At 47.0% G+C, this 27528-nt stretch overlaps 1 protein-coding gene across 1 annotated transcript; it reads left to right on the top strand.

Moving 5' to 3' along the window:
- The first annotated feature begins 2835 nt into the window (after nt 1-2835).
- RUFY4 (RUN and FYVE domain containing 4) lies at nt 2836-27528 on the top strand. Its single transcript, XM_049768938.1, has 11 exons — nt 2836-2881; nt 2985-3091; nt 4392-4517; nt 4645-4751; nt 4910-5053; nt 5969-6032; nt 7071-7688; nt 8770-8867; nt 16229-16375; nt 25889-25999; nt 27426-27528. Exons 1-11 carry the CDS (start codon nt 2836-2838, stop codon nt 27526-27528), a joined length of 1671 nt encoding a protein of 556 aa, XP_049624895.1.

Genomic DNA, 27528 nt, shown 5'->3' with positions numbered 1-27528 from the left:
GGCAGCCAGTGGCGAAAGGACGGGGACAGGGGCGCTGGGCGAGGGGAGGGGCGGCAGCCTGGCCGGGTCTGTCTGCGGAATGAGAAGGTCCCCGATAGATAGTGGAAGCAGATTAGGGGAGATAATAGGGGTTCAGGCGGCACGGATGGGATTTGGGGCGTCCCCGCTGCGCGGAAGAGACTGGGACCCCCAAACAGAGCATCCAGGCTTGCGTCCCTTATGGCTCTATGACTCCTTGAGTCCCCATCAGCTGCCAGACAGCCCCCTGTTGTCTGTCACCCACCTACCCACCCAAGGCAATGCCACCCCGAAGAATCTAGGAATGCCAGATGTGGGGTGTGCCAATAGAGGCAGAGTTTCCCCAACCCCAGAAAAGTGGCATCTCTCCCTTGACCATGACACAGGGTGGTTCTCAGAGTTTATATCTATCTGGATCTACTCTCATGGACCACTCCTGGCCCGGCTCTGGCCTTGGGGGGACCATATGGGATGTTGGGAATCCAACTCGGTTTAGCAACGTGCAAGGCAAGCGCCTACCCCTGTACAATCGCTCCAGCCCCTTACCCTGGATTCTTAGCACATGGAGACCTGTAGGAGACCCGCTGGAAGGTGCAGAGACGGGAGACAGGTGGAGAGACCATCTCTCTCCCTGCACCCCTGCTCCACTCCCTCCATCCTCATAATCCTGACCTGAGTGTTTGGAGCAACCTTCATGGCCTCCTCTGCCACCTACTGGCCATAGGATAAAAGGCAAGACTGCTGGATGGCGGGGAAAGCGAGCGGGAAACCAAGCAATCATCAATCTTGCAGCTACCAAGTTCCGAATCTACCCCAGAGGGGTAGAACCGCCCTGTGTGATGGTCAGGGGAGAGATGCCACTTTTCTGGGGTTGGGGAAACTCTGCCTCTATTAGAACACCCCACATCTGGCATTCCTAGATTCTTTGGGGTTGCATTGCCTTGGGTGGGTAGGTGGTGACAGACAACCTGGGGCTGATGGGCAGCTCAAGGAGTCATAGAGCCCGGTGCACTTGGTCAGGCCTTTACCACACCCTTAGCTGGTCTCCTGCTCCTCCCCCTTAGAGCTGGATTTCCCCTTCCAGCCAGGCTAAAGCTAGTCACTCCTCTAGCTGCAAACCCACAAAGGTCTGCACTGGGTGACTGTCACAAGCTAACGGCTCAGGCTGCAAAGTCCACCCACTCCCCAAGTCTCAAGCAGGCCCGTCTGTCTGGGTGAGTAACTGGGGCAGCCTGGATCTGGGGGTGAATGGAGAAAGGAGTGATCCGGAGGAAGAGAAGGAAGTATATCTGGTGGCTATGGACTTCATAGGCTAAGCTCAGAGGCTGCAAAGATCCTCCACCCAAGCCGTGAGTTTATACAGAGGGAGGGCAACAGAACAGAGGACCTAGAAGGTAAACAAGGGACCAAGTTCTTAAGGGGTTGGTTGGTTATAGGGGTAAAGGCCCAGATACCTAACTTCTAACTTGGAGCTCCCCAAAGGATATTTCCGAGCCCCCCACACCCTTTGGCCTTCGTTTCCTACTCCCTTACTGTATAGTATCCCCAACATTTCCACTGGCACCCACCCACTCCCAGATTCCAGCCGTCAACCCTGAGGAGTAGAATCCTATCCTGTTTCCTGTGTCTCAGAAGTAGTTTAATAGTTTTAGGGAGAAGGACAGAGAAGGAAAGAAATTAAGGCAAAAAAAGAAGAAAAGAAAGGGAAGTAGTGGGGGAACAGGGCTTGGGGCGAGTGGTACAGCTCTACATTCAAAGTAGAGACTCAGTAACACTGAAAACGTGAGGTTTAAGTAACAATCAATGAACTTGGCAACGTGCCTGCCAAGGTGGGAGACAGGGGGCTGTAGGGGAATGTGGGGGACTGGATGGAGATGGGAATGGGAATAATAGTGTAGGAAACACACACTGATGGTGGAATTAGTGTTGAAATAATATATGCTTTGTGGTCAGAAGGATAGTACCCTTGCCTTGCACCCAGCCAACCTATGTTTGATCGACAGCATCCCATATGGTCCCCTGAGTATTGCAAGGATAGGGCCCTTGCCTTGCACCCAGCCAACCTATGTTTGATCGACAGCATCTCATATGGTCCCCTGAGTATTGCCAGGAGTAATTCCTGAGTGCAGATCAGAAGTAATTCCTGAGCACTGCTAGGTATGACCCCCCCCCCAAGAAAAAGAAAAGAAAAATATATGCCTAAAACTAAACTAGCAAGAATTTTTAAAATCATGGTGCTTTAATTAAAACTTACTTTAAAAATAATCATCAAAGAAGTCACTCAATGGCCCTCAGGGCTATTTGAGCCACACCCCAACCCACTCTTTGTGGGATATAGGAGACTGTGGGTTTCCTGGGAGAGGGATGCAGAAAGGAAACCAGGCTCCACACACCACACACCACACATGTCCAGCACTGCCAGTCCAATGCCGCAGGGATGGGTGGGTGCCATGAGTCTTGCCCCTCCCATCTCCCGTTGACACATGTCTTCCACCAGCCTGGGAAAGGAGGAAGGTACATGCATATCTGGGCTTATGACTGGCCTAGGAGAGCTCCCCTTGGGGAAGTGGGTGCTGATCACCTAGCCAGGAAATTACATTGTAGGAATACTGACTACTCACATCCCTGGGTGGAATCTTCTGCCCTGCCCTTCCCCTTGAAGAGCTGGAGCTTTTATTCCCTTGTGAGCTTGCTGAGAGAGTCTGGGCATATTGCAGGCCCTTTCTGCACTCTGACAGCGGCCGCTTCAAGGAGACAACTGAATCTCTGTGTCCAGGGGCTCTTGCCTGGGCTGACCTCCCAGTCATCTTCATCCTCATGGCAAAGATAGACACCCCTGTCCAGCTGACCAGGGACCTGAAAGGTCAGTATGTCTTGAGATATTTTCAGGGGATGGACTTGGGGGGAAGAACATGGGGTCTAGGGGTCCCTCCCAAGTTGACATCCAGTCCTCCCCTCTCCTCCAGATGTGGTCTCAGCCATTGTCCAGGGCTACAGGTGTGGGCAGCAGCCTGTGACAGACACCAGCGCAGAACTGCACAGACTTTGTGGCTGTCTGGAGCAGCTGCTGCAGGTGGGCCCATGGAGCAAAGAGCTCAGAGAAGAGGGCAGAGCAAGGCCACGAAGGTGGGGGTGACTGTGGTTTTTGGGCCACATCCAGTGATGCTCAGAGGTTACTCCTGGCTATGTGCTCAGAATCACTCTTGGCCTGGGGGACCATATGAAACGGGTCCGTCCTGGGTCAGCTGTGTGCAAGGCAAATGCCCTACTGCTGTGCTATCATTCCGGTCCCAGCTGTCTTTTGCTGCTGGCTGGGATGATGGCACCACCCACTGTTCTGCTAATCCTTCACATGCCCCCCAAAAGCTGAGTGAGCTGCCTGCCCTTCATATCCACATTTCCTTATCACTTCTCAGTTATGTGTATGTGGCAAGAGGGTGCTCATGGATGAAGTTGTGTGTGCATGTGTGTGTGTGTGTGTGTGTGTGAGAGAAAGAGAGAGAGAGAGAGGGAAGGAGGGAGGGAGGGAGGGAGGGAGGGAGGGAGGGAGGGAGGGAGGGAGGGAGGAAGAGAGTCCCCAGCCATCTTGCTTGCTCCACCTCATTAGCCCCTTTCCTGCCAACTTTCTGAATTCAAACCAACACCCAAGACAGTGTCTGCCTTTCAGGCTCCAGACAATTAGATGACTCCTTTCTCCTTTCCTCCAGCCTTGGACTGACATCATCCCTCTTTGGTATTTCTCTGGCATCCCAAATCTCAATTTTTTTTTGTCACATCTCCTCAGGGACTACTCTCAGTTCAGTGTTCAGTGTTCAGCAGACACTCTTGATCATCCCCAGGAGATAATGCAGCTCCAGGTATCAAACTTGGACCTCCTGCATGCAACAAATGTGCTCCAGCCCATCAAATCATCTCTCTGGCCCCGAAATCTCAATTTTTAACAGAGATGACCCAGCACACACACACACACACACACACACACACACACACACACACACACACACACACTCTCACTCACACTTTCTTGCCCCTCTTTTCCCCTCATTTCTTCTCCTGAGCATTCTGCACAACGCAACCATCTAGCACTTTACTTGACTGTTCCCCGTGTCTCCCCTCGAGCAAGATCCCCTGAGTTTAGTGTGGTCATTGCTGTATCCTAAGGGTTTAGGGGGTCCAGCACATAGGATAAGGGTTTCCAGAAGAAATGAAGGAGGCATTGGTAATTCAGAGCTTCATCAGCACATTCTGGTCACATGCCAGGAAGGGCAGAGCCAGGAATGAGGCCAAGTGTGCATGTACAAATCTTTGTTCACCTGGCCTGCTGGAAGGCCAGGTGGACCCTAGGGAGAGCTGCCCTTCCCTCTTGCTCCCAGTTTGAGCAGAAAGAGCAGAAACGCATCCTGAGAGCTCCGAGAGGGTACTGGGATTTCTTCTGCATGGCGCTGAGTCAGCAGCGGGGAGACACAGAATCCGTCTGCTTCGTCCACTCCCAGAACAAGGTATCCAGTGCACTAGCTAAGAACAGTCTCTGCAGGATAGTCCTGTGTCTGTCATCTCCCTTGTGTTGGCAGAGTTCTGACTCTCTTAGGTCTCTCCGCCCCTTTCCCACTCCCTTTTCCTCTGCAGCTGCAGACCCCACTAGGGAAGGGCCGTGCCTTCATCCGCTTCTGCCTGGTCCATGGACAGCTGGCAGAGTCTCTGCAGCTCTGTCTCCTGGACTCCAAGTTCACCAGGTAAAGCAGATGCAGGATCCCATGCTACTATCTCCTCCCCCTAGGGGGTGGGGCACTCAAGATCCAAGAGCCAGGAAGGAAAGGGCCAGGCAGAAAAGGCAGAGGAAAGATTGGAGCTCGGAGGCCTGCCTGGGAACCAAGAGTCACTGTTGATGCAGAGAATGGTATGGCCCCCGGAGCCCTTTGCTGTGTCCCAAACTCCAAGAAGACCTCCTGGATTCGCTCTATGCTCTCAATGCGGTGACTTTCAACTTGGACCTGCAGCGGGCAGACCTGGATGAGGCTTGGCCCATGTTCTCAGAGTGCGTGAGTACAGTGTTGTAACTGTAGTGTTGGGGTGTATGTAGTGATGCATATACAGTGTTGGGTGGATAGTGCTGGGGTGCAGTGTTATGTGTATAACATTGAGGTGAGTGTTATTGATGCAGTGTTGTGTGTACATTGTTGGGGTGACTGTTATAAACTCAGTATTTTATTTACAGTGTTGGGGTGAGGTGTTGGATGCAGTGGTTTAGAGACAATGTTGTAGATAATGCATTGGGGTATAGTGTGTGTAGAGTGTTGGAGTGCATGCAATATTGAGGTGCTGTGTTGTATGTGTACTTTGTTGGGGTGAGGTATTGGATATTTAGAGATAGTGTTAGAGATGGTTAGGTGTTGGGATACAGTGATGTAGATATGTTGGGGTGAGGTGTTGGAGCTATTCCATTGGTTCCATTGGAACCACATTCCCCAAATTATGCTGCCATCCCTACCACACACACCTAGCAGCTCAGGCTCTCAGGCTCATCAATTTTGCCCCTCCCTCTCCCCCACCATCACCAAGGGTGGTGGTCATTCCCCACCTTTTGTCTTCCCAACATTAATTTCAAGATGTCCCATAATACTGAATAAGTGTGCCCATTTTCTCTGAACAATTGAATGGTTAGAAAAAGGAATGGATATGTGGTGTTGGAGGGATAGATGGTTGGGTGGATACATTTATGGATAGATGAATGGATGGGTGAATGCATGGATAATTGGATGAATGATAGATATATGCATGAATGGATGGATGGATGGATGAATTGGATGAATGGATTACTCTATAAAGGGATGCTTGGATTAAGATGGGAAAGAGTAACTGGGTGAATGATGAGATGATGAATGATGAGATGGCTTATATCTGAGGACTCAGAACACTCTGGAGAGAGTCCCAGATACCCCTTCAATTTCAGGTCTTACTACTCAAGTCACAACCCAGGAAGAAGACCCAGAAGGACCAAAGAGTCTCCAAAGGAGGTGCTTCTGCCCAGATTTACTCTGAGTTGCCTGTTTTCTAGCCCTGTTGAAATTCCCAAATTGAGTAGTAACTCAATAGTAGTAATCCAACAGATAACAGCTATAGAGATTAAGGTCATGGGGAAGAAAGCAGACACCACTAATGCTCTCTGGAAAAGCTATTGGGAACCAGGGAGGGAGAGGGACTGAGAAGGTGGCTGAACAGGTGCAGAAGCCTGTCAGACCACAGCTTCCAACAGTATGAAGACATCTCAGGCACATTTCAGGAGAGAGTCACATATTGTCCAATCCCCACTGTATCCATGGATCATGGTGAAAAGTTCCTCCCACTGTCACCATGGTCCTGGTCTGAGAGGCTTGTCCTGCCTTGTAGAGGGATCACGAGGGTGCATTGTACAACGAGACAGACCATGGCCAGCTCAGAGCCAGGCTTGTAGGAGTCTGCTCAGCAAGCTGAAGTTCATTGTCAACTTAGCTGGCACTAGTTTCCAGACTCCAGAAACAGAGTGTGATGACTTGGTCCTTGAGCAGCTCCAGGACTAGAAAGAGCCCATGATGGAAGACATCACCACACCCACACCCTCTCTTAAATGTAGTGACACAGACATGCAGAGGGATGGGCACAGGTCCAGAGAAGGCCACTAAATGAGAGAGTGGAGGCCTTCACACTATCACTACCTGTTGTTCTATGTCCCCTTCCACCATGATCCTACAAGACAAGTATTATCACCCCTTTTTGCAGATGAGAAAACCCAACCATGAAGGAGTCAAGTTCAAGGCCCAGGATGAGAAGAGAGAGGTAGGGAGAATATGGGAGAAATGTATGGACTCAAGAGCAAAAAAGAGAGGGTTGAGGGATAGGAAAGATCCAGAGAAGCCTGATGCTTCCTCCCCAGAGCAAAACTCAAATCTGGAGTCACATGAATGTAGGTGGGAAGATCTAAGAACACCCACAATTAGCAAATATGTTGTGTCCCTTTCCCCATGCCCACACCAGCCAGTGCTCAGAGGGCTGATGACTCTGGGGCTTCTCTACAGCCTTCCGTTTTATGTGGGAGTTCTGAAAGCATCCAGCCAGCAGAGTCACAGACCAATCAGACCGACTATCTGCAGGAAACCCCCAGTGAAGACCTCTTGGCTGCATTCTCCAGCTCCCAGCATCTCATGTCTCAAGACCCCTCTTCGGGAAAGAAGAGCAAAGATTCCAAGAGCTTCACCCCAACATCGCACCTGAAGGAAGCAGATGGGGAACGACTTCAACGAGACTCGGGATCTCCCAAAAGGGGAATCTGCTTGGAAAACTCAATGCCTAGCAATGAGAAACAGGATATGGGGGTCCTGGGGGCTCTGACATGCACCACAGTAGCAGAGGTTGGGAGCACAGGGGTTCTGCCTGGCACAGAGGGTGGGACAAAGGCAGAGAAGGCTGGTATCGAGAGGCTGCTGGCTTCAAGTCCCAGAGGGACCATAGGAGACACAGTGGGAGGAATCTGGCAAGAGTGGGAGGTGCCTAGTATTTCAGGGGAACCCCGAGTCCTTCAGAGCCTGAAAACAAGCAAAGATTTCATCACAGAGAAGTCACAGGAGCCAGCAGGAGTGGCCAAGGGGACAAGGAAGGAAGAGCCAGCTGCAGTGGCCTTACAGGCTAAGGCAGAGGTGAGAAAATGAAACTTGAATCCTAACCACAGGAGGACTAGCTCCCTGAGCCCAGGGCAATTTAGTCCACAGATCAATGTCTACTGTACACCCAGGATTATGCTATCTAGAAAGCTTTTGGAAAGCTAGGCCTTCTGCTGCTAACTCCACTCCCCACCACTCCCCAGTTCTTACTGCTTATTGCCGTGTAGTTGCAACTCGCACACCCTCCTATGTACATGTTCAGTAGGGGGTCACACTCCTGACCACAGTGCTCAAATATCTTATTTTGTGTGTGGAAGGCAGGGGCAGGAGCTCTCTCCAGCAACACTCAGCTGATTTGTGGGACTCATGGCTCAATACTCAATACTTTGCAGCTCAGGGCTGCAAAGAAGTGATGCTTGGGATCCACTGTGCTGGAGGGTCCCAGGATCACATCACTGGGGACATACAAGGAGCAAACTCGGTATCTTCAAGCATGCTCTCCACCCCTTCCAGTTACTCTGAGCCTTGCCTGTGATACCCCTGGAACACATGTTCACTGGTGGTGCTGGTAGTATATGCCCAGGCATGTCCCAGCCATTGCAGTCTAAGCATTGGAGGCCCAGATGACGGAGCTGGAGTTGCACATGGTCATGTGGCTGGCACTGGAAGGAACTCAAACTCATGCCCCCACACTTGCAAGTCAGGTACTTTGTCAGTGAACCACTTTATCCATTAGTACAACAGCCAAACTCTTTATTATAGTTGGCACGTAGGAGAAGTGGCCCAACAAGCAACAGCAGAGAGCCTTGAGCCACATGTAGCTAGTAAGCTTACAATCTCAGTTGCAGGTGCCTCTCCTGGTGATGGGCCTGTGTGCTTCCAAGCCAGTATTGCCTCCTCCCCAGCCACAGGCCCTGGAACTCTCAGTCAAATAGCTCAGGACTCAGTGACAAAGGCCCCCAGCTCACCTTGGGTATGGCAGATCCTAGTTCCTATCTTACCCACACTCACCCCCAAGACTGTTTTGCATAACCTGGATCTCACGAACGTGTTGTCCAGGTCAGTCCCTGGGCTGAGGTCTCTGCCCAACTACTTCAACTTTTCTTATCCTTTCCAGCCCCCAGGCCTCAGGACCCCAAATAAGATACATCCCCTTGAGCAGCTGCTGGAGGAGCGGGAGGAGCAGCTGAAGGTTCTTCAGGAGCAACTCCAAAGGTAAAACTGGCCACATCAGTACTGGGCCTGAGAGCAGGAAGGACAGGTGGCACTGCCTGGTACTGGTTGGAGTTACACTAGTGCAGATTCCTGAGCCCCTTCTGGCCTATGTGTCAAGAGCCTGCAAGGGGCACCCCTTGAGCAGGTTGTTGATCCTGTTCTCAGACTTTCCTTTTCCTCCCTTACTGACCTTCCTTAATTGCTCCCACGAGAGGTCAACACATCATGCTCCTCCCCCTCACTACTCACCTTCCTCTTTCTGCTGCCTCATCTGGGTGCTCCTCTCTTTCACCAACCACCTCACTATGTTCCTGTTCTGCTCCCCAGCATTTCCTCTCCTGGCTCTTGTTCTCTTGTTTCTCTGTCTCTGAGCCACCATCTTTCCTTTGACTTTTTGATCAACATTTTGGGTCTGTTTTATCTTTTTTTTTTTTTTTTTTTTGGTTTTTGGGCCACACCCAGTAACGCTCAGGGGTTACTCCTGGCTATGCGCTCAGAAGTTGCTCCTGACTTGGGGGACCATATGGGACACCGGGGGATCGAACCGTGGTCCGTCCGAGGCTAGCGCAGGCAAGGCAGGCACCTTACCTTTAGCGCCACCGCCCGGCCCTGTTTTATCTATTTACCCATTCATTCATCTATCAATCTATCAATCCATCCATCTGGGTTTTGACTTTTTGATTAACTTTTTAGTCTGTTTATCTATATATCTGTCTATCATCTATTTCCATAGGTTTTAGGGCCATACCTAGCAGCTCTTAGGGATTACTCCTGGCTCTGTGCTCAGAAATGATTCCTGGCAGGCTCACGGGACATATGGGATGCTATGACCTACTTGCTGTGCTATAGCTTTGACCCTTGTTTTATTTTATTTGAGAGCCACAAAGGTGATGCTTAGGGCTTATTCTTGGCTCTATGCTCTTGATAGGTATCTCTTGGAGATCACTCTTGGTAGGGCTCAGAAGACTCTGTGGGGTGCTAAAGATGGAACCTATTGAGCCATATGCAAGGTGTGCGAGCACCCTATAGGGTGTACTATCACTCCAGCTCCATCTTTGACCAACTTGATGGGAACAACCATTCACAAAACATTTGCCACAGCCTAGGGGTTCCCTCAAATAGCCTTCCAAGACAGATTCCCCAAGAAGCCTTGTCTTAGTGACTTTTTATTCCCCCTCTCCCATCATTGCTATCATTGCTGTGATATGGTGGGGTGGGGTCACACACAACTCCCAACTTTGGAGTCACACTAGAGGTCACACAGCAGAGGTGATGCCCATGCATTGGGTCGAGGTGGAACTTGTGCACAAGCTCTCAAGTTCAGGGGTGCACTTTAAGGGTTAGTTTCATGCATTCTCTGGTGGTATGAATACCAGGGAATGCTGGGATAAGAAGCCTTCTTTTTGTAGAGGAGGAAACTGAGTCTCTAAGACACTACAGTGGCTTTAGGGGTATAGCACGTGCCTAGTAGAGGCAAGACTCTACTTCCCATCCCAGGGCTTGCTCCAATAAAATAAGTTACAGCCAGAAAGGTGGTTGGTTCAATAGGTTCAATGCAGGTTTGGAATGAGAAGCCTTGGGCAACATGCCCAACTCTGCATGGTCCCCTAAGCACTAGAGTATTTCTCTGCCCCTAGAGCTAGGATCAACCCACACAACAGGTGTAACTTCCAAAAGAACTTAATTCAAAAAGAGATGCTATAGGGCCAGAATCATAATAAGTGGGGAGTACACTTTGCCTTGCATGAAGCCAACATGGGTTTGAGTCCTGGCACCTTTTATGGTTCCCTGAGCCCAGCAGGAGTGATTTCTGAGCAGAGAGCCAGAAGTAAGCCATATATACCACCAGGTGTGGCCCATAAAAACAAAAACAAATAAGACTGGCCAGAGGCAGTGGGGAAGAGTAGGTAACTGGGAAGTTCCAGAGATACTATCTAGCCACTGGCTCTTCTCTGTCAGGGAAACCCCAGAGTCCAACCCAATAGCCTCCTATGGTCCATTCTTGAGTCACTTGACAAACAAGTAAGCCACCTCCCTGGACCAGGCCTGTTCAGGGCACCCAGATACTATTGCAGATGAACTTTTCCACCCATGGCCCAGACTTCTGCCTTGTTTGAGCTCACTGTGTAGAGGAGGCAGTCACCAAACCTGCAAGGTCGGGAAAGGATAGCGGATAGGAAGTCAGGACAGGGAGGTGCCAAGTGATATGACAGGGTTTGGCCAGTAAATGGCTCTGAAAAGGTGGAATTTAAGTCAAGACCTGAAGGAAGAGGGTCAGAGAGAGATCTTATGGAGCTGAGCTCATGCAACAGATCTGAGGTCCATCTCTGGCAACTCATGGTCTCCTGAGCACCTCTGGGAGAGACAGCCCAATCTCGGAGCTAAGTGTGGTCCTCAGCAGGAGTGGCATTTTAATATCCAATGAAAAAATGTTCTGGCTACAGGGAACAGCAAGTGCTGATTTACTGGTGGACATGTGCATCCTAAGCACAATGGGGAGGCTATGATAACCCAGCAGAGTGAAGGAAGGAGAGAGAGTAGGAAGAAGTGAGGTGGGTCTTGAGGCCAGTTTTAGAAAGACTCTTACAGGTCACCCAGAGTGCCCGGAGCTTTCACTTATAGTAGACTGGACATACTGAGAATGCACTCTAAAGAAGCATGGCACAAAGGTTTCAATGTCCAAAATCTGCGTATTGGCTTCTTTGGGGGTGAAGATACCCCTGACTGTATTCCTGACTCTTTGTTCAAAGATCACTCTTCGTGGGTTTCCAGGGAACCATAATAGGTTCCAGGAATCAAACAAACCCAGGTAGGTCATGTATCAGGCAAGAGTCCTAGCCCCTTTTTTTTTTCTTTTTAACAACTCTGATTGTCTGTATAGACACCATGTCAGGCGCCCAAACCACTATCAGCCGCAGGAACGATTCACAGCTTTTTACGCTACCTGTCTCACAGGGGCAGGCAAACAACAATCTTTATCCTGGTGGTCTTAGCCATGGAGTGGGCCAAGGTTCAAATACCTACTGGTCTGAAGGAGCCAGGGAGGAAATAAGGAAAGAAAAGAAGTCCAAGGTTACCATAGAGGTGGCTACATCCTACTTAAGCTGTGGGGAGGGAGTCATCCCTGAAGGATTGGTGTTGAGGTTTCCACAGCAAATGGAAAATAAGGATTCTGAACTCTCTATGTGGTAGCCAGAGGCACTACAGGGCCGCCATTCAGGAGTGATGTTTTGAACCCAATCCGCAGGTCAGATTCTGCTGGACACCAGGGAGCCACTTGGGCAGGAGTAGAGGGTGCAATTAGGGAGAGAAGAGAAGGCTAAACAATCTAGGTCACAGGGGTCTCAAACTCGCGGCCCACGAGCCGTTTGCGGCCCTCCATACAACATTTTGTGGCCCTGCCCTAGAGGAATCTTTTTTTGTTTTGTTTTGTTTTAGTTGTTTGGGTCACACCCCCAATGTTCAAGGCTCACTACTGACTTTGCACTCAAGGATCACCCTGACTTTGCCTCCTGCAGCCCCCAAGTAAATTGAGTTTGAGACCCCTGATGTAGGGGGAAGTTACCAGAGGGGAGTAACTGAGAAACTGAGGCAAGAGGTGAATACATTTCCTGTCTACTCATGATCCCTCCAGCTGGGCAATCAACAGGTGATGCCTCTCTGCCTATAGCCAATAAAGGTGAGGGAGACCAACACAAGAATAGCTTATATCTACTTTTCCAGAATCCACACACATGCACCACAAATATATACAGGATGTCAGGTGAAAATTGTTTAAATGCAGAGTCAAAACCAGCCTCTGACTAAGCTAAGAGCTGAACAGAAATCCCAGGCCCTGATGATCTACTCCCACATACACATGATCTACCCCCACGCACACATATACATGCTTTACACATCTGGTCAGGACCCCAATAGCATAAAAAGGGGTGAGTGCAGGAGAGATAGTACAGTAGGTAAGATGGCTGCCTTGCACATATCTGAACCAGTTCAATCCCCAGAGCAACATATGGTTACCTGGACTCCACCAGGCGTGATCCCTGAGTACATCCCCAAAACTAAAAACTTGTGGAGGATGGCAGAGCTTGAGCTCCTGCTTTGCATGCAGGAGGCCAGGGTCCACACCCAGGACCACATGGTCTCCCAGGCACTGCCTGGAGTAACCCTAGAGCACTTCCGGGTATGGCTCTCAAACAGAAAATAAGAATTGGTACATGCAAAGATAAGTGCTGCAGCCTGGCCAAGATCTAGAAAGTGAGAGTCAGAGTGCAGCAAGATGGCAAAAGAGACATGAAGAGAAGGGGAAGGCAGGAGCCAGCCAGGCCAGGGTAGCTTAAATGCATGGGCCTACTGGTGAGATAATGCAGTGGGGAAGGTACATACCCCTTCATGCAGTTGATCTAGGTTTCATGCTGCATCACTAGGAGTGTTTCCTGAGTCTTGAGCCAGGGGTAAGCCCTGAGCATAGCTGGGTGTGGCTCCCCAAACCCCAAAATAATAATAATTCCCAGCAGCAGTCTTGGAGCCAGCATGTGGGTATCCAGTCCCCACACTCTGACTTTCTGTGGGATCCTCGGACTCAGGCCTGCTTTTCCTCTTCAGACCTCAGCTTCCTCCTTGACAAGAGTCAGCAGGCTCCAGAAAGTTCTCTCTTGCCAGGCAATGAGCTTGGTGAGACTCTTTGCAAGGATAAAACTCTTCAGTGTGTCTTCATTGAAGCTAAGAGCTAAATGATCAATCAGGTCAGAGACTGGATATTTGCCTTCACATGATTCCCTGAATCCATCAGGAGTGATTCCTTGGTGTAGAGCCAAGAGTAACTCCTGAGCACTGCTGGGTGTGGTCCAAAAAAATTTAAATAAATGATCAAGGCAGGAGTAGAAGAATTCTACCTCCCCTATCCTACTCAGGAACCAGGTAAACCTTCCATCTCAACCTGGCCAGAGAGTGGCAGGGGCTCATGCTGAGGTGTCCCGTCTACTACCACCCACTGCCTTCCTAGCACCTGTGTCTACATCACCTCGAGCCAGGGATCAGCTAAGAGCAAATTTCTGCTGTGTCAGACCCAGCTGCGTGACCAAACTGTTGCCCCTCCCTGAAGCTCAATTTCTTGTGACAACCATTAAGTGAGGCACAGGGCTGAGTGACTTGGTCCATCTGTGTGCCCTCTTAGATGAGAACTTTCAGCTTAAAACACCTCTGCTAGTGAGTAGGTCCCTGGCCTTGCATGCTGCTGACCCAAGTTCAATCATGGCACCACATATGGTCTCCAGTCTTCAGCCAGGACTGATATCTGATCAAATGCAAAGCCAGATATAAGTCTTGAGCACACTGCTGCTGTGAACCAAAAACAGAACCTCCACTAAAATACTTAAACAGGGTCAAAAGATAGTACAGCATTAAAGGCATATGCCTAGCACATTCACTTCCCAGCATCATGGGGTGCTTCGAGCACCACTGGGGAGTCCTCCCACACCACCACAGTGATCTGAGTATCCAGGGCATTGGCAGGGCCAAACAGCTTCACATCCTCCAGTCCTGACACTGAACCCAAGACCCATTTGGTGGATGATCGCTGGTAGAGGACCAGAATATCTAAGTACTAGGTGAGAGATTTCCCACAAATAGGACTCCACTGGCATTACACAGAGGTGCAAACTGACTTCTCCTGCAACAGCTGAGCTTCTACTTTTCCACCTGCCTCCACAACTCCCCTCCTTCATGGTGTTCCAGTTTTATCACAGTCTTCCTCCAGCAAACTTCTCTCTCCAACCTGCAGCTTTTGGCAGGGATGGGGCTCCTGACCAAGCACTGACTTGTCTTCGCTCTACTTAAATGTCCCTTTATCTGAACCGCTTTTCACTCTCTTTAGTCTCAGTGCCTGTGGCCCTATCTAGCACTGAGTTTCATTATCTTACCTGTCCAGCCCTGGTTCAGACCATTGCTCTATAAACCTCATAAGCACCTCCTGGAACCATAGCTATTTCTTCTACCTGAAACAGCCAGAATGCTGACACGATGGGTGCTTCCTAAACATTCCTTCTCACTACAAAGATAGACACACACTAAGTAGCAGGGGCCCGTGGAGAGACTGCAGTCACGAACTGAGCAAGAAAGCTGGTGCAGGAAAACAGGACTCAGTGTCTAAGCAAGGAGGAAGCTGAAAACCCGGATGTTGTTGGATGTCCCAGTTGGCTCTCGCTTTGCTCTACAGGCTCAGCATAAGGACTCTCTGTCTGAAGGCCACTGGGGCAGGCCACTCTGGGATTCCAGTGGCTCTCTGTTGTCACTTTGATTTCATGGCCCACACAGCTCTTTTCCCTGTGGCGGTTTTAAAATCTTAATCCTTTTGTTCAGTCTCTTTCCCTCAAAATTGCTCAAGTGCGGAGTCACACTCCAAAGTTTGGGGACACGTACTAGGGCCAGGCGCCATCCACACAATGGTGGGGAGATGGGCCAGGCCTCCAGCTGGGACCTCTTTATTCATTTCTTGGAACCTTCTAGAAATCCACCCAAGCCCCCAGAGAAAAGGCAAGAAGTGAGCCGAGCAGATTCCAGGCCTCAAAACAGGCATTTAAAACATTTATGTATTTAATATTCTTCTCACTAAAATAAATAATGCAGGGGCTGGAGCGATAGCACAGCTATAAGGCATTTGCCTTGCATGCAGACAACCTGAGACAGACTGGGGATCAATCCTCACCATCTCTATGGTCCTCTGAGCCTACCAGGAGCTATTTCTGAATGCAGAGCCACGAGTAACCCCTGAGTGCTACCAGGTGGGGTGTAACCGCCCCCCAAAAAAACAAAATAAATAATAAGAATAATGCAGTATAAGTATAATATTGTAAAGCCTTCCCCAAATCACCCCAGGTCTTCATTGTTTACTAAGCTTTCATAGCATTCATCTGGCACTACCCTCCAACCTGGTTCTCAGGTGCCCATCTCCACCCCCAGTCCAGTCCTGTAATGGGAAAATAAACAAAATGACATTCAGAAAAAATATTCTAAGTGATGGAAATGGACCATTGTCCCCTCTAAAGGAAGCAGAGGCAAGGACCTATTTTCATTGGTCTGAACTCATGAAGAATCAAGGTGTAGAATCAAGGCTATACATGGTGCTTAGGTGCTAGGTGAGGTGTGTTTTGATTACATCTTGTGAGTGTGGAATCTGTGGAAGTGGGGTGTGCGGGTTTAGGTGTGAAGGTGGTTTGTATTGTGAGCGTGAGGTGTAGGTGTGTGTAGATCCGTAGAATGCTTGGAGTGTGGTGTGTGTCCTTCAGCTATGAGACACAGCAATAGCCTCTTCCAGAGCTCCATCACAAACTCTGATTTTCCCCCTCATGGCTTTTTGTGCCCAGGTGTCAGGAAGAGAAGGCCCAGCTACAGGCCCAGCTGCAGCGAGAACACCAGGAGGCCGAGAGGAGAGATGCTGTATTTGAGGAGGAGCTGGGACGGCAGCAGGACCTGGTGCGCACCATGAAGAGGCGGGTCTTGGAGCTGATTCAGTAAGGACAATGGGACAGTGGACAGGCCACAGTGGGGGATAAATATAGAGACTGGGAATGAGCACACTACAACACTAATTACTCCCAGCACTGCTTGCTCTTATAAATGTCACAAAACTTAGTCTCCCTTGTTACCCCATTTCACACATAAAGAAACTTAACCAGAGGAGCTGACTGAGCAACAAGGACACTCAGCATCTAAATTGTGTAGTATCCTCTGACTGAGTTTAGGAAAAAAGAAAGGAGCAAAAATAGGTTAAAACACTTGCCTCCTTGTGTATGGCAGAATCCAGTTCAGGCCTGGTGCCATCTATGGTCCCCTGAGCACCAACAGGAGTGATTCCAGGCAAAAGGAAGCCCTGAGCACTGTCAGGGTTTGTGGGGTGGGGTGGAGGAGGAGGAAGAAAGAAAAAATTAAAGATTTCTAGTAGTCTCTTAGGATTAATCTTCTACTACAAAAACACATGATATTAAAAATGGATAAAAAGGGGGACAGGAGGGCCTAAAAATAAAAAATATATATATGGAGAAAAAGGAGAAATCAACTTGGACAAAATAAAGAATTTAAGGAATATTTTTTTCTAAGAAGCTGCCAACTTAGTGAATGGGAAACACCAAAAATAAACTATTAATCTCACAGAGGATATTTAGGATAGCTAGTAAAAAAGAATATATACTATATACATGTCATATGTGTGTTTAAATAACAATAAAGACATTTATTCTATATATTCAGGTAGTTATAAAATAGAAAAGGTCAGGGGCTGGAGCAGTTGCGCAGCGGCAGGGCATTTGCCTTGCACGAGGCTGACCTAGGACGGACTGCGGTTCAATCCTTCGGGATCCTATATGACTCCCAAGCCAGGAGCGATTTCTGAGTGCATAGTCAGGAGTAACCCTTGAGTGTCACTGGGTGTGGCTCAAAAAGTAAAACAAAAAAAAAATAGAAAAGATCATATGTATATGACTTTTACAGAAAAATGTAAGATTAAGTTAAAAAAAAAACATTTATTGGGGCCATAGAGGTGGCACTAGAGGTAAAGCATTTGCCTTGCAAGTGCTAGCCTAGGACGGACCGCGTTTCGAACCCCCAGCGTCCCATATAGTCCCCCAACCCAGGAGTGATTCCTGAGCACATAGCCAGGAGTAACCCCCTGAGCGTCAATGGGTGTAGCCCAAAAAAACAAAACAAAACAAAACAAAAAAACATTTATTGAGGCCAGAGTGATAGCACAGCGAGCGGTAGGACATTTGCCTTGTATGCAGCCAACCTGGATGAACCCGGGTTCACTCCCAGGCATCCCGTATGGTTCCCCGTACCTGCCAGGAGCTATTTATTTTTTTAAAAAAGCATTTTGTTTATTTATTAATTGATTGGCTTTTGGGCCACACCCAGCGATGCACAGAGGTTACTCCTGACTGTGTTCAGAAATTGCTCCTGGCAAGCTCAGCGGACCATATGGAATGCCAGATATCGAACTGGGTCTGTCCTGGGTGAGCCGCAAAAAATGCCTTATTGCTGTGCTATCTCTCTGGCTCCCCAAGGAGCCAGAGAGAGTTTTGAGTGCAGAGCCAGGAGTAACACCTGAGCACTGCCAGGTGTTGCCCAAAACCAAAAAAGAAAAAGAGAAAAGAACAGAAAAAGAAAGAAGAAAAGAAAAGAAAAGAAAAGAAAAGAAAAAAAAGAAAAGAAAAGAAAAGAAAAGAAAAGAAAAGAAAAAAGAAAGGAAAAGATTTATTCCTGAACATTAAAAGTAGGCTTAAACTTAGTGTTGAGCATTGGTTTTTTTTTACCACTAGAGGGCAGTGCTCAGGGATTATTCCCGCATATTCATTGCTTCCAGCAGATATTAGAGGAACTATAGGGCACCAAAGATCAAATCCAGGTCTTGTGCATGTAAAGCATGTTCATTAGCCCCTTAAGCTCTCTCTCCAGCCCAATTCTGAGCATCTTGACAGCAGAACCATAAAAGGAAATACAGACCTAAAGACATAGCACAGCTGGTAGGGCGTTTGCCAAGCATACAGCCAATCTGGGTTCAAACCTTGGCACACCAACCACCACCAAGATTAGTCCCTAAGCACATAGTGAGCCTCGAGCATTGTCAAGTGTGGCCCCAAAACAAAAACAAAGAAAGCCAAAAATAAAAAATAAAGAAATAAGAAATAAACACTAAAATAAATAAGGAAAGTTGCCTTAAATGTGACCATCTGTTCAGAGGAAATATACTGATTTATCAAGAGAGAAAAATGTTTCCCCTAGTGCAAAAGAAATTTAGTACAAGTATTCAAATGACATCATCCTTTGTGGAGGCATCAACCAGAATTGACCCTATTTGGAGAGAGGGGGAGGAAGGAGACAGACACCATAAAGGATGATTTCTGGATCAAGGTGACAGGCACAGAACATGTCCTCACTCTGAGAGATCCCACTAAAATAATTCAAAGAATAAAACTTACCAGGGAGAGAAAAGTGGAGGAATATACTCCAGAGGAGAGTTCTTAGCTCATTCCTAGGAGCCAGGATCTGAGTGTAGAGGTGGTTATTGGGTTTAGAGTCTAAAACTCAAACTCAGGGGTCTCAAACTCAATTTACCTGGGGGCTGCAAGAGGCAAAGTCAGTAGTAAGCCTTGAACATTGGGGTGTGTGACCCAAACAACTAAAACAAAACAAAACAAAAAAAGATTTCTCTAGGGCAGGGCCACAAAATGTTGTACGGAGGGCTGCAAACGGCTCTCGGGCCTCGAGTTTGAGACCCCTGGTTTAGACTATCTTAGAACTCCAGAGATGCCAGAATCCAGACATACCATAGGACACAGAGGACAGAAGGGAGATGGTGCTGCAGGCAGAAAGTCTGAATTCTAGCCGCAGCACCACATATGATCCCTCAAGTACCAGGCTTGGGATAGAAGTACCTTCAGGGGTAGCCTAAAACCAAAACCAAAAAATTTAAGAAAAAGAAGTGAGAAGAGAAGCAGACATCAGAAAATTAGCTACAGAAACCGTCAAGCAGAGTATAGCCCTGCTTTTTGCCTTCCCAAATGTATAATTTGCTGTCATGAGGTCTTTGCCTCCCAGGCAGAATCATCCAAAGGTTCTGGAAAAAATTTTCAGACACCCAAAACAAACAGTATGTTCTGGGGTGGCAGGGAGTGCATGCCCAATGACTTCTAAAGGGAAGCCAGGAATCTGCCATCCTGCCCAGTGCTTAGAGCTTCAGCAGCACACACACACACACACACACACACACAGGTGTGTGTGTGTGTGTGGTTTCAAGGAGGGGGAAGTAAGTTCTCATTAATGCAAAGCATGTGTGTTCTAGTGGCTTTACTAGCCTCTTTTGTTGTTGTTGTTGTTGTTGTTGTTGTTTTGGGGCCATACTCTGCAATGCTCAAGTCTTCCTCTTAGCTCTATATTCAGAAATAAATCCTGGTGGTGCTCAGGGGACAGTATGGGATGCTGAGGAATTGAACCTAGGTCTGCTGAATGCAAGACAGATGCCCTACCTTCTGTCCTATCACTCTAGTCCCTTATAAAAATAGAAAAAGAACTAAGGGTCCTTCTTATATGCCTGAAAGAAATTTGTAGCATAAAGGAAGACACACAAAGATAAATAACCACTCGCCACTGAGAAATCTGTTTCCCATAAAACACAGTTCTAAGAAAAGATAACTTCCAAAGAAGAGATACATTTCTAGAAATGAATAGGATTTTTAGCTTGGGGTGTGGCTCAGTTCAGCAAAAATACACTTTCCTCACTCGTGGAGTGGGAGGGAGTCTTGGGTTCCCTCCCTAGCAGCTCAATAAAAAAATTAATGTAAAATACTGGTAAAAATGGAATTTTAGGAGGTAAGATTTTAATTCACTGGAATTAGAAGAGGAAGATGAGAAAGTCTCTCAGAAACTAGAATAAAAAATATAAAGAGATGAAGGTGTGAGAGAATGTAGAGACAGAGAAAATCAACCAGAAGCCAGTGAGATAGCAGTGGGTAATATGCTTGCTTTGCATGTGGCTGACCTGGGTTCAATCACTGGCACCACATCCCCATGCATTGTAGGAGTGATCCCTAAGTACAGAACCAGGAGTAAACCCTGAGCACCATTAGGTGTGATCCCCTAAAATCCCCCCAAAAAATCAATCCAGGGGCTGGGAATCTAGCTCAGGAGTCTAATGCTTGCTTAGACCCTGGGTTTGATCCTCAGAAACACACAAAAATGTCAATCGGGGTAGGAGGCCCTAAATTCAGTCTCTGGCCCCTATGGTCACAAAGCACACAGGATGTGTCCCAGTAGCCCCTGCAAAACTGGGTCTAGTATCACATTGCTGGGCCTGAGCTTTGAACTGTCTGGCCCAGTTGTGGTACTCCAGATGCTCTGAGTATAGATCAGAAACCAGCCTCTAATCCTCCCCCCCCCAAAAAAAAAGTCGAACAGAAGCTGTTATTCTACCGTTACTTGAGGTTCCAAATTTTTTAAATAACATTTTTTTGTTGTTTTTGGGTCACATCCAGCGGCATTCAAGCATTACTCCTGGCTCTGTGCACAGAAATCACTCCTGACAGATGCAGGGAACCATATGGGGATGCCTGGAATCAAATTCGGGTCCATCCTGGGTCTGCCGTGTGCAAGGCAAACACCCTACCACTGTACTATTTCTCCGGCCCCTTAAAATAAATTTTTATTTAATTAAAGAATTATGATTTACAAAATTATTTTTAAAAAAATTAAGGAGAGAATAAGATGAAAATTATCAAATCAAAATATGACTTTCCTAACTCTGGGAAAATAGACCTTCAGAGCAAGACTTTTATAAAGAATCATCCCAACAAAGGAAATCTAAGTGCTTCACTGCACTATTTTGCTAAAACAAAAATAAGTAGATAACCATGGCCTTCATTTTGGAAAGCTGGGGTTCATGACAGTCCCCTCGACATATGATTCACCCCAGCATTGCTGGGAGAGACCTCAAAGCATAGAGCTAGGAGAAGCCCTCAAGCAATGCTGGATGTGGTCTCCAAACCTAAAATTAAAAATATGAACAAATGGGCCAGGAGGATAGCACAGAGGTAGGGCATATATTTGCCTTGCATGTAGCCGGCCCTGGGATGGATCCGGCATCCCATATGGTCCCCCAAGCCTGCCAGGAACTATTTCTGAGTGTAGAACCAAGAGTAACCCCTGAGAGCTGCAGAGTATGGCCAAAACACAAAACAAAGCAAAAGAACAGAATTTCCATAAGTATAGGTCCCTTATAAAAGAAGAAGGCAGGTCATTTTAAGAATTTGCTACCCCAGTTGAAATCTCTGGCTCTGCTTATCATCCCTGGAGTACCACCAGGGGTCACTCCTGAGCAGAACTAGCCTCTGAGCTCTGCAATGAGCGGCCCGAAAACAAAAACAAATCAGTGGTGTAATTTGTTCAGGTTCTGAGAAAAGCTGCCTGATGCTCAGATTTCAGTCTGACAAGTCATGTGTGATGAGGCCCTTTCCTTCCATGTGGTCTTTCTAAGAAGCTGGTGAAGGATGCGTTCCATAAAACAAAGAAGTAAGCCAAGAAAGAAGACGTAGGTTCAGATAAGAGTTATCCAAACAAATCTCCCTCCTCCCCACCCAACCCCCGCCTGTACCCTAAACAGGCTCTACATTTCCCTCATACATTCTCAATATTAGGACAGTTCAAAATGTAGTTATTTCTCTAACTAAACTCATCACTCTTTGTGGTGAGCTTCCTGAGGTGAGCTGGAACTTCCAGCTCTTTTCTCTTTTGTGTCTGAAAATTATTATTACAAGGGTGTCTTTCATTTTTCTTAAAACCCATAGATGAGTGAGACCATTCTGCGTTTTTCTCTCTCTCTCTGACTTGGGTGATGGGAATGTTGCACTGGTGATGGGTGGTGTTCCTTTTATGACTGAAACCCAAACACAATCATGTATGTAATCAAGGTGTTTAAATAAAAAAAAAATTATGCATTAAAAAATAAATAAATAAATAAATTTAAAAAAGAAAAAAAAAAATGTCGGGCCCGGAGAGATAGCATAGCGGCGTTTGCCTTGCAAGCAGCCGATCCAGGACCAAAGGTGGTTGGTTCAAATCCCGGTGTCCCATATGGTCCCCCGTGCCTGCCAGGAGCTATTTCTGAGCAGACAGCCAGGAGTAACCCCTGAGCACCGCCGGGTGTGACCCAAAAACCAAAAAAAAAAAAAAAAAAAAATTAAAATCTGCCATTAAAATGTGCTTGTTCCCATGAATAAATAGAAATTACCCCATAAACTCATTGCTTAAAAAATTGTGTGATTTTTTCCAAATAAAGTACACAAAATGCTTAAAAACTTTTAGTAAATGGACAGACAATCCAATTAAAAGTTGGATAAAAAATAAAGACATGAGGGGCTGGAGAGATAGCATGGAGGTAAAGCGTTTGCCTTTCATGCAAGAGGTCATCGGTTCGAATCCCAGCGTCCCATATGGTCCCCTGTGCCTGCCAGGAGCAATTTCTGAGCATGGAGCCAGGAGTAACCCCTGAGCACTGCCGGGTGTGACCCAAAAACCACAAAAAAAAAAAAAAAAAAAAAAAAAAAAAAAAAAAAAAAAATAAAGACATGGACAGACATTTTCTAGGTGAGGATGGAAAAGCAGTGTGAGTAAGTGAAGAAGGAACTCTGACAGGATTAGGAAACTGCAAGTTGGAGTCACATCACTGGGCACAAAAATTAAAATAGAGCAATCAGCAATTAGGTGGTCAGTTCACAGTCAGCACATGGATGGTCAGCACACAGGCATTTAAGACAACAGAGGAACTGATGATGCGAGGAAGCCTGATGGCATCTCTACTGTCCACCTTGGCAGTCTCCTCCAATTGATCTGTACACATCCTAAAGACTGACAAAGTGTGGCAACTCTTTGTGCTCCTTCCAGCCTCTTGTTTTCCTTTTTTCATAACTTACCCTTTGTCTATTTACTCACTGAGTCATCTCTTCTGATTGTAAGAATTCCTGATTTTTAGAAATTTTGATTGAATGGCATGGGGGGCGGTTATCTTGTGGTTTTGTTTTGGGGCCAGGCCAACAGTGCTCAAGACTCCTCACTCTGTGCTCAGGGGTCACTCTTGGCAGTGCTCAGGGAACCATATGGGATACCAAGGGATCAAACCCAGATCTGTCACATGCAAGGTAAGCACCCTATCCACTGTACTATCTCTCTGGCTTCTATTGGCTGTTTTTTAATAAATACTGGAAGAGTCAAAAAAAAAAAAAAAAAAGAGTTATCCAAACAGAAGTAACTGTATAGGAAGTGTACTCACTTTTTCTGTGCTCTATTTTTATTTACAGATGGTATACTGATAACAGTCCTGTAAGCCCATTAGGCCAACATCCCTTTCCTCATATTTCCTCTTCATACCACCTAACTTGTCGTCTATTTCTACCACACGTAGTTGTTTTATGTTGAAGTTACCTATTGTGGCTCCAAAATAAAATTTAAAAAGAGGCAATGAGAACATTTAGGCAGAAGATAATTTTCCAGGAGAAGAATCAGAGACTATAGTTTAGCTCTGTTCAAATCTATGGGTTTTTCATGTCAAATTTAATTTGGGGATCTGGGGACATAGTACAGGGTCTCAAGTGCTTGCCTTACATGCAGCAAACCTAAGTTCAATGTCCAGAACTCCATATGGTTTCCTGAACTCTGCCAGGAGTGATTTCTGAGCATGGTGGCAGGAATAAGTCCTGAGTACACTGGGTGTGGTACACAAAATAATTTTTTGAATTTTCTAACTCAACAGTTTTTATGATAGTTACCCCAATATTCATTTCTTGTGTTTTTTTTTATTATGATAGCACAGAATCACAAACTGACTGGTACAGATCTTAGAGATAAATAAGCGTATACCTCTTCAAAAGATGTCACCAGACTACCCACACTGCCAAAGTACTAAATATCCCTCAGCATATCCCAGAGATATATGTAACATTGTCTAAGCAGGAAAATACTATTCACTAATTATTTTTTTAATACTAATGCAATCTGAAGGTAAAGCACAGAAGTAGTTTCAATTGTAGAATAGAACCCTTTGGGCCAGAGAGATAGTACAGTAGGTAACACATTGGCCTTGTACTCGTCTGACCCAGATTCAATCCCCAGTTCCCCATAAAGTCCCCAAAGCCCTGCCAGAGATGTGCCCAGGAGTAAATCCTGAACACAACTTGGTGTGACCTCTCTCCCTTCCAGGCCAAAAAAAAAAAAAAAAATCTCTAGAACACTCTATGTAGATGGAAATGTTCTCTATTTGCTCTGTAATGACTGAGCCTTGAGATGAGATTAGTGTCGTGGGAAGGCAAGTTTTTCTAGTTAAGTCAAATTTCAATACAAAGCAACTACTTGTGATAGAAATAGAAGACAAATTAGGTGGTCTGAAGAGGAAATATGAGGAAAAGGGATGCTAGCCTAATGAGCTTACAGGACTGTAATCAGTACACCATCAGTAAATAACAGAAAAGGCACAGAATAAGTGAGCACACTTCCTGTACAGTCACAATAAAGGCCAATAGAGGAACCAAAAAGAGGGCCAGAGCCCCAGAGTGAGGAAGGAGGGGTGGAGCTGGTGGGATGGGAAGAAACTATCTGAAAGAAGTCCTCTATGAACAAACCAAGAAGACATCTCAGTCATGGTTAGCCTTGAGAATAAACAGAACCTGCTTATATAAGCCCTTTAGTACCAATAGATTGTTAAACCACCTGTAGGAATTGTTCAATAAAATTTAAAAGCCATTACCCTTCCTAAACAAGCATTATAAGCATGCAGAGATGGTAGGTTTGCATAAGCAGATGTAACTATAGGTTATCTGTACTCAATGATGAACACACAGTGTCCATGTCTTGGAGGTCTAAAGCAAGGAACTTCTGGGGGTTCCAAGAATCAGGGGAACTTCTTAGAGGAGACAAGATAGGAGCGTTGGGGGTTGTGTGTGATTTGGGGAGGTATCTTCTGAGTAGTTCAGGAGGCCACCAGAGTTCCTTTAATTATTCTAATTATTCTCAGTCATTTGGACCAGTAGTTCAATGCCAAGGACAAAGGAAGCAAAATTGTTCAGGCCCTGATGTGCTGGAGATACCAGTCTTGAAATCCTCTAACAGTGCTCAGAGACTTTCAGAGCAGCACCTGGCAGTGCTCAGGAGACCAAGTAGTAACAAGGATCAAAACCTGGTCAGGGACTTGATGAGCATGCTTCTGAGCACTGTCTCAACTCCCATTCCATATAGATTGGTAAATAAGGAATTGAGTTATGTTGGACAATGAGGAGCTAGAAAGAAGTCTTACCACCTCCAAAGTGTAAGGCAACTGTCTCCCAGTCCCTCTCTCTGTCCTTCTGTCTCTATTTCTGTTTCTTTCCCTCTGTGTCCCGCCCTCTCTAATTGTGGGTCTGTCCCTGATTGCATCACCCTATCTCTCCCTGGGTCCTCCCCCACATTTTTCCCCTCTCCTGATTTCTCCACATGTGTCTGGTCCCCATCAGAGAGAAGGACTCCCTGTGGCAGAAGACACAGCAGCTTTCTTCCACAGCCCCTGGATGCTGTGTCGGCTGCAGCAAGATCTTCGGCCGGCTGTCCCGGCGCTATCCCTGCAGGTAACAGGGGTCCCTGCTCTGGTTCCTCCATGGCTACCCCCTGAGAAAGAAGAGATATTAACACAGGGACTTTTAAAAGATCCCTTAGACCCTTTAGGAAACCCTTTGGTTCTTTCCTTGGGCTGAGTAGACATCCTGAACCCAAGTACTGGTGCTTGTCCCACAAAGGCCAGTAACTCAAGAGGCAAGAGTTGCTTCAAGACAAAAATATTGACTTAGGGACTAGTAAACTGAGAAGTTGGCAGACCCATATCTTCATCATCTACTCCCAGAAAAAAACACCTGGGCTAGAATGTTAGTATAACAGGGCTCAATCTCAGAATCTCATGTGCCTGAGGCCACCAGGAGTAATTCCTGAGCTCAAAACCAGGAGTAACCTCTGGTTACTCTGGTTACATCTCCAGGTATAGGGAGGGAAAGCAAACAAAAGAGCACAGCTATCTGATTTTAAGATAAGGAGTTTGAGTAGAGCTGGAAAGTTAAGGGGAGAAAAGTTAAGGGGAAAGTTAAGAGGTTTAAGGTTGTAGGCCAGAAAGATATGACAGGAGTAAGGATCTGACTTTGCATGAAGTTGATTTCAGTTCAATCCCTGGCACCACATAGGGTTTCCCCAAGAACCACCAGGTAAAATCCCCCCTCCCCCCCGCCAAAAAGAGAAAGAAGTGTAAGGTCATAGGTCAAGCAGGAAGTTCAGTCTTGGTTATTGGCTCCTTGGACAGTAGTGTCAGATTCCCATGACCTTCTCCCAGTGAGAGAAGAGGAGGCCTCAGGTATGAAGAGCCCCAAAACATTATCTTGCTTCCTCTCCCCAACATCAACCATCCCTAACTGAACCTGGTTCAATATCCAATCCTCAGAGAAGGTGAAGATTTTAGGGGGTGTGTGCAGGACAAAGACTCAGGGAGTGTGAGAGGTTGTGAGAAGGATAAGTGTGAGGAACAACGTGGAGTCTTAAATGTTTGCTTACTACATGGAGAAAAGGGAAGTAGTGGGAAGGCACAAGACCCTGGAAGATGGGCTCAGTGGTCTTTCAAGAACAGTCTAAAGCCCATGGGTAAAGGCAAGGGAGAGACTCCCAGATAGGCAGGAAGCTGCTCCCTCAATTTACCAGGGCCATAAAAGGTTCCAGGACAGGGAAAGAGAGCCCTAGGGAGAACATACCACTAGGAATTAGAAGCAGGCCTTTTGATGGAAGCTTCTAGAAACAAACCAGATGGCCAGAGACATAACACAGGCATTAGGACAGTTGTTTTTCATGTAGTTGACCCTGATTTGAGCCTTGGCATCACACATAGTTCAAAACACATAGCATTAAGGATTGAGAATAAAGAAACTACAGAGATCAAGGCAGTAATGCTAGGAGGTAAGAGGGACAGTGAGCCTCCCGGGTACCCAGGCTCTCACACCCATGTGCCCCCCACCCCAGGCTGTGTGGAAGCCTAGTGTGTCATGCCTGCTCTGTGGATTACAAGAAACAAGCCTGCCGCTGCCCGCCCTGCATCCAGAAAGGGGACACCCAAGCCCACTGA

This window comes from Suncus etruscus, chromosome 2 (assembly GCF_024139225.1).
Source record: "Suncus etruscus isolate mSunEtr1 chromosome 2, mSunEtr1.pri.cur, whole genome shotgun sequence".
In the NCBI taxonomy this organism is placed as follows: domain Eukaryota; kingdom Metazoa; phylum Chordata; class Mammalia; order Eulipotyphla; family Soricidae; genus Suncus; species Suncus etruscus.
The sequence above is the reverse complement of the archived record's forward strand: the minus strand, read 5'-3'. Positions and strand labels throughout refer to the sequence as shown.

Coding starts and splice junctions, on each gene's coding strand:
- RUFY4 (XM_049768938.1), top strand. CDS start 2,836: ATGGCAAAGATAGACACCCCTGTCCAGCTGACCAGGGACCTGAAAG. Junction 6,033..7,070: donor CCAAAGAGTCTCCAAAGGAG/GTGCTTCTGCCC, acceptor GCTTCTCTACAG/CCTTCCGTTTTATGTGGGAG. Junction 7,689..8,769: donor CCTTACAGGCTAAGGCAGAG/GTGAGAAAATGA, acceptor TATCCTTTCCAG/CCCCCAGGCCTCAGGACCCC.